General features: G+C 36.2%; 2 protein-coding genes across 2 annotated transcripts; both read left to right on the top strand.

Annotated features, from left to right (window-relative positions):
- The first annotated feature begins 496 nt into the window (after positions 1-496).
- On the top strand, positions 497-7,042 carry LOC135832722 (ATP-dependent helicase brm-like). The gene is made up of 22 exons (XM_065346157.1): positions 497-777; positions 1,097-1,249; positions 1,352-1,598; positions 1,666-2,105; positions 2,182-2,343; positions 2,416-2,612; positions 2,686-2,833; positions 2,914-3,127; positions 3,217-3,325; positions 3,401-3,482; positions 3,561-3,718; positions 3,806-3,983; positions 4,056-4,298; positions 4,384-4,550; positions 4,629-4,817; positions 4,915-5,245; positions 5,323-5,553; positions 5,633-5,821; positions 5,906-6,022; positions 6,093-6,319; positions 6,413-6,536; positions 6,620-7,042. The coding sequence occupies exons 1-22, from the start codon at positions 706-708 to the stop codon at positions 6,770-6,772; spliced, it is 4,131 nt and encodes a 1,376-aa protein (XP_065202229.1). The 5' UTR covers positions 497-705; the 3' UTR covers positions 6,773-7,042.
- Positions 7,043-7,704: 662 nt separating this feature from the next.
- On the top strand, positions 7,705-14,338 carry LOC135832721 (ATP-dependent helicase brm-like). Its single transcript, XM_065346156.1, has 23 exons — positions 7,705-8,157; positions 8,231-8,380; positions 8,454-8,667; positions 8,746-9,079; positions 9,155-9,293; positions 9,398-9,559; positions 9,635-9,831; positions 9,913-10,060; positions 10,131-10,239; positions 10,324-10,473; positions 10,550-10,655; positions 10,738-10,819; positions 10,885-11,042; positions 11,272-11,449; positions 11,547-11,789; positions 11,866-12,032; positions 12,107-12,295; positions 12,367-12,697; positions 12,771-13,001; positions 13,092-13,280; positions 13,363-13,479; positions 13,566-13,919; positions 14,005-14,338. The coding sequence occupies exons 1-23, from the start codon at positions 7,894-7,896 to the stop codon at positions 14,155-14,157; spliced, it is 4,365 nt and encodes a 1,454-aa protein (XP_065202228.1). The 5' UTR covers positions 7,705-7,893; the 3' UTR covers positions 14,158-14,338.
- The last annotated feature ends 729 nt before the right edge of the window (positions 14,339-15,067 follow it).

Below are 15,067 nucleotides of genomic sequence, written 5' to 3'. Positions count from 1 at the left end.
ACAGCAAAGCATTCTTGTGCAAAAAATAAATCGTAATTGTAATTATGAGAATATCAAATACTTGATCGAGCGAGATGAACTCAGCGAAGAATGAATATGAAAGATCTAAATATTGGGTACGAATTGAATTCACTTTAAATTCAACAATTGAATTTCCGAGTTGGCGAGTTCCACTAAATTGATTAATTGACATTGACTAGTTTTCCATATCATAATAATAGACTGAATACAATATAGAATAGACCTGATGAAATATTTCCAATGAGGAGGAAAATTTTTCAAATATCCATGAATTTAAATTTAAAATATTGAAATATTTGAAATTGAAATTTTTAGCAAGAAACGAGAGTCTCGTGAGTCGAGAGGATGAGGCAATTTTGAATTATGGAGTAGTTGGTCATTTCATTTTGTTAAGTGGTTACACTGAATGAATGACTGCGTATTTTGCATTTTCAGAAGCATAACACTGTTTCCAAAACTTGTGTGTTTGTTTATTATTGTTTTTTTTTTCAAAAAAAAAAATTGCTTAAAAAAAGTTATCTCTCATTTTTATGTTGATTGAAGTTACGAATTCACGGAAAACGGTTCGTGGTGGAGTGGATGTAAAATGGATCGCAGAAAGAAGATGAAATTGATTCGAGTTGACATCTCGTTTCATATTTAACTCAGTCACCGGCCACTCAAATCTCGCGTATGCCTTGAATTATGGCTACCACAATGGGCCCTCCGCAAAATTCTCCATCACCATCTGGATTTCCTCCTCATCCTCCTGGACCAGTAAGTTGTACATTGTTTATGAATTTTGGTATAAAATAAGTCTATTTTAGGGAATATTAGTCTATCGGCTACTTATCGATGGTACTATCATCGAAGGAAGTTTTTCTAGAAGCATCATTATCGATTTTGCATTCTATTTGGTCCAGGACTAGGAAGATGAACGTTTAGCGCATGTGAAGTTTCAACTTGCGCCAAAATTGATTGAAATTTGAGTTTTATCGACATGATTGTTTTTTCATTTTTTGGTCTTGGAATTGAACGATAAATTTACTCATATCAAGATGATTAATTGATATTATCTGTATTTTTTTCAATTTAGCCGGGTGGAAGGCAGGAGAATTTGAACGCTCTTCAGCGTGCTATTGATTCAATGGAAGAGAAAGGATTACAGGAGGATCCCCGGTATTCACAATTATTGGCTTTACGTGCTCGTCACGAAAACATGGAACCACCTCGACAACCCATACCTCCGGTGAGACTCAATATTGGGTTGTGAAAATATGCCAAGTCGAGCATCATTATATTTATTTCATTTTTGTAACGAATCAAATATGTTTTCATGTTTGTAATTTAGCCACACGGACCTCCGATACCTCCAATGAATTCGGGTAAACAATTTTTCACTCCAGAACAGTTACAACAACTTCGAGCCCAGATATTTGCCTATAGATTGTTGGCCAGAAATTTGCCCCTTAATCCGGACCTTAGTCTAGCCCTACAAGGTAAAAAAGTCGACGGTCCGATAGGTATGCCGAATATTGGGATGAATGGAGCACCATCCAGTCCATTCGTACCTCCTGCCAGACCTGCAAGTGATTCCGGTAACTTTGAATACCCTTCACACGATCATTTATATGACGATTTTTCTAAATAATTCATTATTATTAGGTACCGATGCCGACCCAAATCAATCCAGTAGACCTGGAGAACATCTTCCAGCTCCGTTTCAACCTGTTTCTCAACCTGGTACGATGCCTTTAGGACCCAGCGCACCTCCTGGAGCTGCTAGAGCAATGGGTTCAGTTCCGTCGCCACCTTCTCAGCAATCTCCTTCCAATCAGTCCACGACTCAACCAGCCCCAACACCTACTGTCCAAGTATCTATGAATCAAAAACAGAATCGCGTTACTTCTCTTCCAAAACCGGCTGGTATCGATCCATTGGTCGTTTTACAAGAAAGAGAAAACCGAATCGCAGCCAGAATTGCTTATCGGATTGAGGAATTAGATAATTTACCTACGAATATGTCAGAAGATCTCAAAGTTGTAGCTGAAATCGAACGTAGGGCTTTGAGGGTTCTTAATTTTCAGAGGCAGTTGCGTGCTGAAGTACGTACTTGTTTAGTTCGATTTTCATTCATTTTTTCAGAACGTAATAATTTACTGGAATCAATTATTTTATAAGGTGTTGGCTTGTACAAGACGGGATACAACTTTAGAAACAGCTGTCAACATCAAAGCTTATAAACGTACAAAGAGGCAAGGTTTACGAGAAGCTAGATCTACAGAAAAATTAGAAAAACAACAGAAACTCGAAGCTGAGCGCAAAAAGAGACAAAAACATCAAGTAAATAATTTGAAACACGATCATTGTATAATTTTCCGTGAAATTGCCATCAATAATTTTCTTCTTTTTCAGGAATACCTGAGCACCGTGTTACAACATTGCAAAGATCTCAAAGAATATCATCGTAATAATCAGTCCAGGGTTGCTAAGCTTAACAAAGCAGTATTAAATTATCACGCAAACGCTGAACGTGAACAGAAAAAAGAACAGGAGAGAATCGAAAAAGAACGTATGCGTAGACTTATGGCCGAAGATGAAGAAGGCTACAGGTTTGACTTGTTTCATATCATCTCAATGTCGATTCCGTCGAATTCTTTCATTAGGATTTCTTTCCTATTTTAGAAAACTCATCGATCAAAAGAAAGATAAGCGACTGGCCTTCCTACTGTCCCAAACTGACGAATACATCAGTAACCTTACTGAGATGGTCAAACAGCATAAAATGGAGCAGCGTAAAAAGCAAGAAGAAGAGGAAAAAAAGCAGAAAAAAGTCAGTTTTTTTATACACTCGCCGTTACTTTTGATCAAGCGCAAGTTTGCTTATGCCAGTTATAACTTTGTTTGTTGCAGTTGAATAAGAAACAAAAATTGTTAGAAGCCGAGGGTATGAACAATTCCACCGTTCATGTCGCCGTCGTCGAAATCGCCACTGGAAAACAACTGAGGGGAGATGATGCTCCGCTAGGTAGTCAACTCAAGGCATGGTTAGATTTGCATCCTGGATGGGAAATCGTTGACGATTCTGAAGATGAAGAGGATGAAGACGAAGATGGTATTTCAAGAGGTGAGTGATCAATTGAATGCGAGTTTTTGGATTTTAAGAAGACCTGCTTAATGGATATTATACTCACGTTGCAAATTATTTATTTGAAGATAGAGATAGAGAAGACGAACATAGCGTCAAAGAGGTTATTCGAAAGGCCAAAGTTGAAGACGATGAATATAAAAATGCAAATGAAACTGAAGAGCATACTTATTACAGGTTTTGTAGTTTTTCCCCTTTGATATTAATTTTTAAAGAAGATTAATTAAAATAATGAACATTTTTTTTCTACAGTATTGCTCACACGGTTCACGAATGTGTCACCGAACAGGCTTCCATCATGCAAAATGGAAAATTGAAGGAATATCAAGTCAAGGTAGATTTTTTTGATGTAATTATAGGTAACAGAAAATTTTTTTTAAAAAACGTTACTGAAAATTTTTACTTTGTTTAGGGTTTAGAATGGTTGGTATCGTTATATAATAACAATTTAAACGGTATCTTAGCTGACGAGATGGGTCTCGGTAAAACTATCCAAACTATCGCTCTAATTACTTACCTAATGGAAAAGAAGAGTGTTAATGGACCGTTTTTAATTATCGTGCCGTTATCGTAAGTTAATAATCTGAAATATTAGAATTCATTTCATTTCTATTTTTAATGGAACTGTTTATTTATGTTGAAATGTTTATTTAATAGAACATTATCAAATTGGGCTTTGGAATTTGAAAAGTGGTCTCCGAGTGTATGCGTGGTTGCCTATAAAGGATCCCCTGGTGCCAGACGTATGTTGCAAACGCAAATGAAAGCAGCAAAATTTAATGTTCTGTTAACCACTTACGAATATGTAATTAAAGATAAATCCATCTTGGCTAAAGTGAGAAGAATGGTTTTACCAGCAGTTCTAGAAAAACATTATTCGGAATGATCTGAATTATTATTTTTTCAGATTCATTGGAAGTATATGATTATTGATGAAGGTCATCGTATGAAAAATCACCACTGTAAATTAACCCAAGTATTGAATACCCATTACATCGCACCACATCGATTATTGTTGACCGGTACACCATTGCAGAATAAGCTTCCTGAACTTTGGGCGTTGTTGAATTTCCTCCTACCGTCTATTTTCAAATCTTGCTCGACTTTTGAGCAGTGGTTCAACGCTCCTTTCGCCACCACTGGTGAAAAGGTAAATAAAATGAACAAATTTATGATGGCCGAATTGATTGAAATGCTGTATTTTTTAACCTTTTGTTGGCTATTTTTGAAAAAAGGTCGAATTGAACGAAGAAGAAACTATTTTGATTATTCGTCGTTTACATAAAGTATTAAGACCGTTCTTGCTTAGACGATTGAAGAAAGAAGTTGAATCTCAATTACCGGATAAGGTCGAGTATATTATCAAGTGCGACATGTCTGGACTACAACATGTCTTGTACAGGTAGCTTCGCTTTTGTTCATTATCTGCGCAGACTTATTCGTTAAATTGATAAAATTAAAATGTAATATTTTCTTTCAGACATATGCAAAGCAAAGGAGTTTTGCTTACGGATGGATCGGAAAAAGGTAAACAAGGCAAAGGAGGAGCGAAAGCGTTGATGAACACCATCGTTCAATTAAGAAAATTATGTAATCACCCTTTCATGTTCCAACAAATCGAAGAGAAGTACTGCGAGCACGTTGGGTCGTCCGGTAGTGTCGTAAATGGGTAAGAAATTTAAATATTTAATGAAACAATATGAATTTTATTGTTATTGAAGATTCCAATTTTCATACTCAACGTATCACGTTTATTTCAACACTAGGCCTGATTTGTATCGCGTCTCCGGTAAATTCGAGTTACTTGATAGAATCCTTCCTAAACTGAAAGCCACCAATCACCGAGTATTGCTATTTTGTCAAATGACCCAACTTATGACCATAATGGAGGATTACCTGAATTGGCGAAAATTTTCTTACTTACGTTTGGACGGAATGACCAAAGCTGAAGATCGTGGAGATCTGTTGAAAAAATTCAACAGCCCTGACAGTGAATATTTCCTGTTCTTGTTGAGTACTCGCGCCGGAGGTTTGGGTTTAAATTTACAAGCGGCTGATACAGTCATTATATTTGATTCTGATTGGAATCCTCATCAGGTTTGTTTGTTTTTCCTACATTCATTTTCCATTAAAAAGCTGTTGATCATTTTAAACGATGTAATTCGTGCTTTCAGGATTTACAAGCTCAAGATCGTGCTCATCGTATTGGTCAACAAAACGAAGTACGTGTGCTGCGTTTGATGACCGTGAATTCAGTCGAAGAACGCATTTTGGCTGCTGCTCGATATAAATTGAACATGGACGAGAAAGTTATTCAAGCTGGTATGTTTGATCAAAAGTCTACGGGATCCGAGAGACAGCAATTTTTACAGACCATTCTGCATCAAGATGACGCCGATGATGAGGTATTTTTCTTTCAATTGTTAACTTGCGTCTTTCGTGTACAAATCTATGGACCGGCTTAAAACCGAATTTTAATTCTAGGAGGAAAATGAAGTGCCGGACGATGAAACTGTTAATCAAATGATCGCTCGAAGTGAAACTGAATTCGAAACGTTTCAAAAAATGGACTTGGAAAGACGCAGAGAGGAAGCTAAACTTGGCCCGAATCGAAAATCGCGGCTAGTTGAAGAGGCTGAGTTGCCCGATTGGTTGGTGAAAAACGACGATGAGGTACGTATCCTCTTTGTTTTGACCCTGATCCTGAATTTTGCAGTCATTTTTACTGACATTCGCCCTTCTGATATAATTTTACAGGTTGAAAAATGGACAATCGAAGATGAACAGGATTTGAATGCAAGTATGGGACGAGGATCCAGAGCCCGTAAAGAAGTCGACTATTCTGATAGTTTAACCGATAAGGAGTGGCTAAAAGTAAATATAGCTCGATTATATTTGACTTTCAATCGTTGGAATTTTATTAATAAATTTATATCTGAAATAGGCGATCGATGACACCTACGAAGAATATGAAGACGAAGAGGATGAAGACGTTAAAACTACTAAAAGATCGAGAAAACGAAAGAAGCGCGGCTCGATGATCGATGAAGATGACGATGACGATGATACTCCGTTGTCGTTTAAGAAGAAGCGCTCCGACAAAAGTAACGACGAACAGTTAAAAAAGCAAATGAAACGTATCATGGATATCGTCGTCGAATATAAAGAGGAGTAAGCTAATCAGAAATTTGATTGGTTTTGTTGTTCAAACATTTATGGAAATTGCATCTTACATTCGTGGTTGTGTAATTTTTCATGTTTCAGGGAACGATTGCTTAGCGAACCTTTTCACAAATTACCTTCTAGAAAGAAATTACCTGGCTACTATGCAATTATAAAGAAACCTGTGGATATCAAAAAAATCAGAACTAAAATCAACGATGGCAAGGTAACCACGGATAGTATTTTCTGAATATGTGCTATGATGCCTTATTTTTTGACACGATTTTAAAATCATCTTTCACGTTTTAGTATGCATCGATTGATGAATTGGAATATGATTTTATACTGCTATGCAAAAATGCTCAGCGTTATAACGAAGAAGACTCGTTGATATACAAAGATTCTGTAGCCCTTGAAAAAGTATTCGCAAATGCGAGAAATGAAGTGGAGAATTCATCTTAATCACTTATCTTCCCTTATTTAATATTTTTAATGTGTTTTTTGCTCGAATCGCTCGAAGTATTAGAACTTCTATCATGAAAATTTCTATTTTTATTTGTTTTAAAATATTTTAATGTAGAGTGGATTTATATCTAGTCAAATCTAAATCAAAACGCTTTTATTTTTATTTAACGTACGAGTTACGATTTTATACAGCTTTAATTTTTTATTGTTTTGCATTTGTTTTGCCTTTTAATAGGTTATTTAGTGAAGTAAAATTATTCCAAAGAATGTAGTTGTTTTTATTTAGAGATCATTATTTTCAAAATTCTGCTAAATTTTCTTTTTTGAAGAATGTCAACTCGAAAGTTTTCTCCCTATTTTTAACAATTTGCATGCTTCTAAATTCGGTTTCTAGGCCTTAGGCCATATCAAGCTTTTGAAATTGGACTACATATAGATCTAAATGACCAGAAAATGCAAAAAAAATGAGAAAAATGAATGAAGTTGAATTTGGCTGGCTCTAAACAATTAAAAAGTTTCTCGGAATGATCTCAACGTTTTGAATACCTAAGGGCCATATTCATAGACGTTACTTAGGGATCACTTGGCGAAGTGGTGAATTTTGAAGCAATTTTTCCAGGCGTGATTGAATTTTTGAAATTTTGTTTTTGAATAAATTGAGAGATTGGACTTCGAAGTGTTGATTTATCATTTTAAAAATATAAAATTTTTATTCGTTCGTGAGAAAAATTGAATCAAAATTCACCACTTAGCCAAGTGTCCCTTAAGTAACGTCTATGAATTCGGCCCTAAGTTTCATTTTTCATGGAAATATCATCCGTTTGTTTAGCCTAAAAGTTGAGAAAGTTTTTTTAAAAAACTTGCGGTACTTTTCAGACAATTCAAAGTAGCAACACTGATTCTTCAATTTAATTGCGACGTTTGTTTATCATCATGTCGAATCGTCTTATCGATGTTATGTGGCATTGTACCTAAAAACCTAATGTTGATATGTGATAAAACTCAAAAAAATTACCAAAATGTTTTATGTTGAACTTATTTTTTGTTATATTTACGTGTTTTCAGTTTAAAATTGTTATTTAATTTCTTAATCATCTCTGTAGTTAACCAATTTCACCATGGCTAGTCCTTCACCTCAAAATTCTCCGATGCCTCCGCCTCAAACTACATCTCTGATGGGACCACCTCAGAGTTCACCCTCACCTTCACCCATAGGTTCGGTGCCTTTTAACCATGGACCTGCTCCTATGATGAATCATAATATGAATGGTAACAGTGCTGGGACATCGCCACAAACGATACAACCAGCGTCACCCAATTATCCGCTACATTCCGCTAGTCCAATGGGTGCACCAGGACCTCATCAGCAACAAATTACGGTGGTACGTTTCATGTTTTCTTGTGTACTCTTGGACAACAATTAGTCAGTATTTTAACATGTTGTTGCTGTTATAGCCTGGAACTAGGCAAGAGAATTTGAACGCGTTACAACGTGCCATTGATAATATGGAAGAAAAAGGTATGCAAGAAGATCCTCGTTACTCGCAGTTGATCGCGTTAAGGGCCAGGCAGGGTAACATGGAAGGTCCTAGACCTCCTATGCAGGTAAATTTCATCAACTTTTTAAACATGCGATCAAGTTTCTTATATTTTGTAACCAAATATGTTGTGCTTTCAGCAACAGAATACAGGAAAACATATATTTAGCTCTAGTCAGTTGCATCAACTTAGAGCTCAGATTATGGCGTACCGACAGTTGACTAGAAATCAACATATTTCACCAGAGCTTATGATGGCAGTTCAGGGTAAGAAAACAGATGGGCAATTGGGTGTCCAAAGTCCTGTGTCGGCATCTTCGGATTCGTTTCAGCAACGTGCAATGTCTGAAAATGGTACACTTTCTTTCTTATGCGTTTGAACTTTTTAAAAAAATGAATAATCACTCGATTTGAATATATTTTTTCTTGTAGATATGATGGATCCGAATCATATGCGACTCGTTGGACCACAATCTGGCATGCAGATGCCACACGGATCTCAACAGATTAGGCCTGGTATGCCATTATCTCCGGGATCGATAAATTCGCAAATGCGTCCGCCTCAGCAGATGTTACCAATGCATCCACAAATGCCAATGGCTCAGGGTATGACGCCTATGCAGCAACCTCAACAGTTACCACAGCAGCTACCTCAGCAATCTGCACCACAGGGTCAACAGTTACCACAAAAACAAGGTCGAGTCACTTCGGTATCTAAGCCCGTTGGTATCGATCCTGTATTAATTCTTCAAGAAAGGGAAAACAGGTACATACACATATTCAAATGAGAATTACGTCTACGTAATGTATAATTATTTCATTTCGTGTAAAATTTTCGTAGGGTTTCGGCTAGAATAGCTAATCGTATGGAAGAGTTGAACAGTTTACCATCATCTATACCTGAAAGTCTTAAACTCAAAGCAGAGTTAGAACTAAGAGCTTTACGCGTGTTGAATTTCCAACGTCAGTTGCGTGCTGAAGTAAGTTACCTAAAAATAATTCAAGTGTCTTCTTTGATTTTTTAAAAAATTTTTATGCCGAAAAACTGTTTAAAAACTGATCAATGATTTACGAAAAATCACAGGTATTGGCGTGTACAAGACGAGATGCCACTTTAGAAACCGCTCATAATATCAAAGCATACAAACGAACCAAAAGACAAGGTTTAAAAGAGGCTCGCGCTACAGAAAAATTAGAAAAACAACAGAAAATGGAAGCCGATCGGAAAGAAAGACAAAAACATCAAGTGAGTGTTCTACCAGTTCAAATATCCTCTCGTCAATATTCTTATTCACTCTAAACGAATTCCTTCGTGTTTTAGGAGTACTTGAGTGCCATTTTACAAAACTGCAAAGACTTTAGAGAATACCATCGCAACAATGTAACTAAAATTTCTAAACTGAATAGAGCTGTACTCAATTACCACGCAAATGCCGAAAAAGAACAGAAAAAGGAACAAGAACGGATTGAGAAGGAGAGAATGCGAAGGCTTATGGCTGAAGATGAAGAAGGATACAGGTTGGAAACATTTTTATTTTAATTTACTGAAGATTTATCAGTATCGTCGGCTAACTTTGTTGATTTCTATTCTTCAAACAGAAAACTCATTGATCAAAAAAAAGATAAGCGCTTGGCCTTTTTGCTTTCGCAAACAGACGAATACATTGGAAACCTTACAGAGATGGTCAAACAGCATAAAGTTGAGCAACGTAAAAAACAAGAAGAAGAAGATGAAAAGAAGAAAAAAGTAAGCGAATTTTTCAGACAAATGCATCAAGTTTTTTCTTATCCTAAAATCTATATTTTGATTTTTTTAGCAAAAACGCAAACGAAGGCGCACTGATGGAGAACAATTTGGTTCTGAAATGGATGACGATAATTCTCAGTTATCCGATTTACACGTTACAGTGCTGGAAACGTCGACTGGTATGAATGCTCTCCTCCAACCATCGTGTTATGGTACCGAATACTTCAAAAAAGTATTAAATTTGACGTGAATTCGTTTTTAAGGAAAACAACTTCGAGGAGAAGAGGCCCCTCTGGCGAGCCAGATCAATTCGTGGTTGGAATCACATCCTGGATGGGAAGTTGTCGAAGGAAGTGATTACGAAGATGACGAATTTGACGAAGAAGGGGATGATGATGGGTCCAAAGATGCCGGTTATTATTTATATCTTTGTGAAATTATTATTCGGATAAAAGAGCGAGTATTAATCATTGATTTTAATTTTTTCAGAAGGTAAAGAGAGGACTGAAGAAAGTAGGGCGAAAGCGGTTCTTAGGAAAGCCAAAGTTGAAGACGATGAGTACAAGAACGCCTCAGAAGAGCACACTTATTATAGGTAACATTTTTTCATGTCTGTAGAATTTTTTTTCTTCACGATGTTGAATTATTTTATTAATTTTGTTGGGAATATTTTCCAGTATTGCTCATACGGTTCACGAATGTGTCACAGAACAAGCTTCAATTTTAGTCAATGGCAGTTTGAAGGAGTATCAAATTAAGGTAAGATACATAATTTTTTTTTCTCCAATACGTTCGAGCGCAATTTTGAAATGACTTTTTTTCAGGGTTTAGAGTGGCTCGTTTCACTTTATAATAACAATTTGAATGGTATATTGGCTGATGAGATGGGTTTGGGTAAAACTATTCAGACGATCGCTTTGATTACCTATTTGATGGAAAAGAAGAAAGTTAATGGACCGTATTTGATTATCGTACCTTTATCGTAAGTATTTCTTTGAACATTGGTACTTTCCAAGCCTCGAACTTGTGCCTAACTTTGACTCTACGTTAAAAATTGAAATTTTTTTTGAAAATTTAATAGTTTATTGAAATTTTGAGTTGAAAAAAAAAAAACCATAATGTTAGAATATCTGCCATTCTCAAGTTTTATATGTCCGCGTGTTTTTATTTTATTGACGAATTGTTCATTTTTACAAAATTATTATTTCCAGTACATTATCAAACTGGGTTTTGGAATTTGAAAAATGGTCTCCTTCTGTGCTTGTCGTAGCCTATAAAGGTTCACCAGCTATGCGGCGTACCCTACAAGCTCAAATGAAATCGGCTAAATTCAACGTTCTGTTGACCACTTACGAATACGTGATTAAAGATAAATCCATTTTAGCCAAGGTACCTGTTTACAGCGAATAATTCTTGTTTCCTGTTTGAAAAAGTAACCTCTTCCGAAACGGACTTGTCATTTTTTTCTTTTCGTTTACCAACCTAGATCCATTGGAAATATATGATTATCGACGAAGGTCATCGTATGAAAAATCACCATTGCAAATTGACTCAAGTGCTGAATACACATTATATCGCACCTCATAGGCTGCTTTTAACCGGTACACCTTTGCAGAATAAATTACCTGAATTATGGGCTTTGCTGAATTTTCTTCTGCCATCGATTTTCAAATCGTGTTCAACTTTCGAGCAGTGGTTCAATGCTCCTTTCGCTACAACCGGTGAAAAAGTCAGTAAGATATTTTTTTAAATGCTTCTATATTTCTGATTCACTACTTTTTTAATTTGATTTTTTTTCTGTATAGGTGGAACTGAATGAAGAAGAAACCATTTTGATCATTCGACGTTTGCATAAAGTACTTCGGCCATTTTTATTGAGGCGATTGAAAAAAGAAGTCGAATCGCAGCTGCCTGATAAAGTCGAATATATCATTAAATGCGACATGTCCGGATTACAACGTGTTTTATACAGGTATCATTTCTACCATTCTTTGGTTCAAATCTTGATAAAATGTTCGAGAGTTGCTTAATGAAATTTCATCTTAGGCATATGCAGAGTAAAGGTGTCCTTTTAACTGATGGATCAGAAAAAGGTAAACAAGGTAAAGGAGGAGCGAAAGCGTTGATGAATACCATCGTCCAATTGAGAAAATTATGCAACCATCCATTCATGTTTCAACATATCGAAGAGAAATACTGCGATCACATCGGAACATCAGCTGGTGTTATTAGCGGGTATGTCGAAATTTTCGATTATTGTTGATTTGCTATTAAAATATAACGTCTAATATCTCACGTAATTGTAGGTCAGATTTATATAGAGTATCCGGTAAATTCGAACTACTGGATAGGATCCTACCTAAATTGAAAGCAACCAATCACCGAGTTTTGCTGTTCTGTCAAATGACTCAATTAATGACCATTATGGAAGATTACCTGAACTGGCGCAAATTCACGTATCTGCGTTTGGACGGAGGGACCAAATCAGAGGATAGAGGAGAGTTATTGAAAAAGTTCAACAGCCCCGATAGTGAATATTTCCTGTTCATACTGAGTACTCGAGCTGGTGGCCTGGGATTGAACTTGCAAGCCGCTGATACAGTAATTTTGTTCGATTCGGATTGGAATCCCCATCAGGTCGGTATTTTCCTGAATTACCCGCCGTTCTAAATTATTATCTGGAATTTTAAACGATAATTCACGCCGCTAGGATTTACAAGCTCAAGATCGTGCCCATCGTATTGGTCAACAAAACGAAGTACGTGTGCTGCGTTTGATGACCGTGAATTCAGTCGAAGAACGTATTTTAGCTGCTGCTCGGTATAAGTTGAACATGGATGAGAAAGTTATTCAAGCTGGTATGTTTGATCAAAAGTCCACCGGATCCGAGAGACAGCAATTTTTGCAGACTATTTTGCATCAAGATGACGCCGACGATGAGGTACCATTTATTTACTTCTTTTCCTAAAACACGTACTTCTGACGAGTACCTACTAACTATGTCTAATTTTTAATCGAATTTCGAATTCAGGAAGAAAATGAAGTGCCAGATGATGAAACAGTGAATCAAATGATCGCTCGAAGTGAAACCGAATTCGAAACGTTTCAAAAAATGGATTTGGAAAGACGCAGGGAGGAAGCCAAACTCGGTCCGAATCGTAAATCTCGTCTGGTTGAAGAAGCTGAATTACCAGATTGGTTGGTCAAGAATGACGACGAGGTAATAATACTCAAATTCGTCGAACTAACTAATTTTCAAGATAACGAAATTCGAATTTCAAATATTTCAAATCGATTCGCAGGTCGAAAGATGGTCCTACGATGATGATAACGAACTCAGCGTTACAATGGGTAGAGGCTCGAGAACTCGTAAAGAAGTCGATTACACCGATAGCTTGACCGAAAAGGAATGGCTCAAAGTACGTATTCTTCAAAACGTTCTTTCGTTGCCTATAATTACGTATCACGTCTCCTATTTTTCTACAAATTCTCCTCGTTTCCAAAGGCAATCGACGATACTGTCGAGGATTACGGTGACGAAGACGAAGAAGATATTAAATTATCGAAACGAACTAGAAAACGTAAAAAGCGTGGTTTCGACGACGACGACGATGATCCTTCGGTCACGTTTCAAAAGCGTAAACGAGTCGACAAAGCTGGTGAAGCGAAACTCAAAAGGCAGATGAAAAAAGTCATGGATGCGGTAATCAAATTTACCGAAGAAATTGATGGAGAAACTCGAGTACTCAGTGAACCATTCATGAAGTTGCCATCGAGACGTAAATTGTCTCATTATTACGAGGTTATTAAGAGGCCCATCGATATCAAGAAAATTCTTTCGAAAATTGAGGATGGAAAGGTGAGTGCCTCGTTTCGCCGGTGTAAAAATTCAGAGCTCCTGTACTAATGAAATAATTAATTTCATTTTTAATTATTTTTTTCAGTATACTTGCCTGGATGACTTGGAAGATGATTTCATCCTACTGTGTAAAAATGCCCAGGAGTATAACGAGGATATTTCGTTAATTTATCAAGACTCGGTTAAATTAGAAACCGTGTTCTTGAACGCTAAAGAAAGATTGGAAAGTTTGGAATAAAGGCGCTGCTGTTTGTTTTTTGTTTTTTAAAATTTATAATTGTTTGTGATTTTTTCTGAGTTGAAACGTTGAAGTCAAGTAAACCAAATTTGTTTCTCACTTTAACCAAATACTTTGAGTACCATTAGTTTTGTTGTATCTGTTGTTCTTTTATGGTAATAAATTTCGTCATTATGATTTAGGTAGTGTTTAAATTTTATTTATGGAATGAACGATTTTTTTGATTTTTGTAGGTTTGCCTCAATAATTCGCCAATGTGAAGCTCCGAAGTCATCTTGGAAAAAATTTTCGCAAGTTTTTTCAGTTACCTAGAAAGTTGATTTGGAAAAAGTTGATTCGCGGATTTATTAAAAATGCACTTTCTTTTCGCCGTGGTTTTTCGATTTTCGCGTAAAAATGTAATTACTCTATAATCGCGTTTTTCATTTTTTTTTTTTTTTTTTTTAATGAGAAACATTATTGATAAGAGTAGGAAAGAAACGTAATACGTTAGGATAGAATTCATTTATTTGCAACGTAAAAACTTATGTCTTCGTAAAAGATCGCCACAAAAAACAAAATAGGTACATTAGGTATTTCTATAAATGCCATTATCATTTCCAGTACCGGTAATTGTTGCAATATGATAACCCGAACTGTGTCTACGAATCGTCGTCGATTCGCTAGGACTCATTTTAGCCAGAGATGCATCCTTGGTACCGTTTATTTTACGACGAGATATTTTAAATATCTGTTTCCGGTTTTGTGAAGGAGCAAACAAATAGAAAATGATGACACCTTCGTAAGCACCTGTCACATCCGAAGAGTACCTTACGGTGCATAAAATATACACATCTATAACCATAAAATAGTTCAACGCGTTGCATAAACTTTCAATCCAAGACATCAAAAACACGCTGCCAGATAGCAC

This window comes from Planococcus citri, chromosome 1 (assembly GCF_950023065.1).
Source record: "Planococcus citri chromosome 1, ihPlaCitr1.1, whole genome shotgun sequence".
In the NCBI taxonomy this organism is placed as follows: domain Eukaryota; kingdom Metazoa; phylum Arthropoda; class Insecta; order Hemiptera; family Pseudococcidae; genus Planococcus; species Planococcus citri.
The sequence above is the reverse complement of the archived record's forward strand: the minus strand, read 5'-3'. Positions and strand labels throughout refer to the sequence as shown.

What these genes read in the sequence shown, in the direction of transcription:
- LOC135832722 (XM_065346157.1), top strand. Translation starts at nt 706, where the DNA reads ATGGCTACCACAATGGGCCCTCCGCAAAATTCTCCATCACCATCTGGA. An exon ending in AGAGGCAGTTGCGTGCTGAA is followed by an intron (nt 2,106 to 2,181) that starts GTACGTACTTGT and finishes TTATTTTATAAG; the next exon opens with GTGTTGGCTTGTACAAGACG. An exon ending in CCGATAAGGAGTGGCTAAAA is followed by an intron (nt 6,023 to 6,092) that starts GTAAATATAGCT and finishes TATCTGAAATAG; the next exon opens with GCGATCGATGACACCTACGA.
- LOC135832721 (XM_065346156.1), top strand. Translation starts at nt 7,894, where the DNA reads ATGGCTAGTCCTTCACCTCAAAATTCTCCGATGCCTCCGCCTCAAACT. An exon ending in TTACAACGTGTTTTATACAG is followed by an intron (nt 12,033 to 12,106) that starts GTATCATTTCTA and finishes ATTTCATCTTAG; the next exon opens with GCATATGCAGAGTAAAGGTG. An exon ending in TGGTCAAGAATGACGACGAG is followed by an intron (nt 13,281 to 13,362) that starts GTAATAATACTC and finishes ATCGATTCGCAG; the next exon opens with GTCGAAAGATGGTCCTACGA.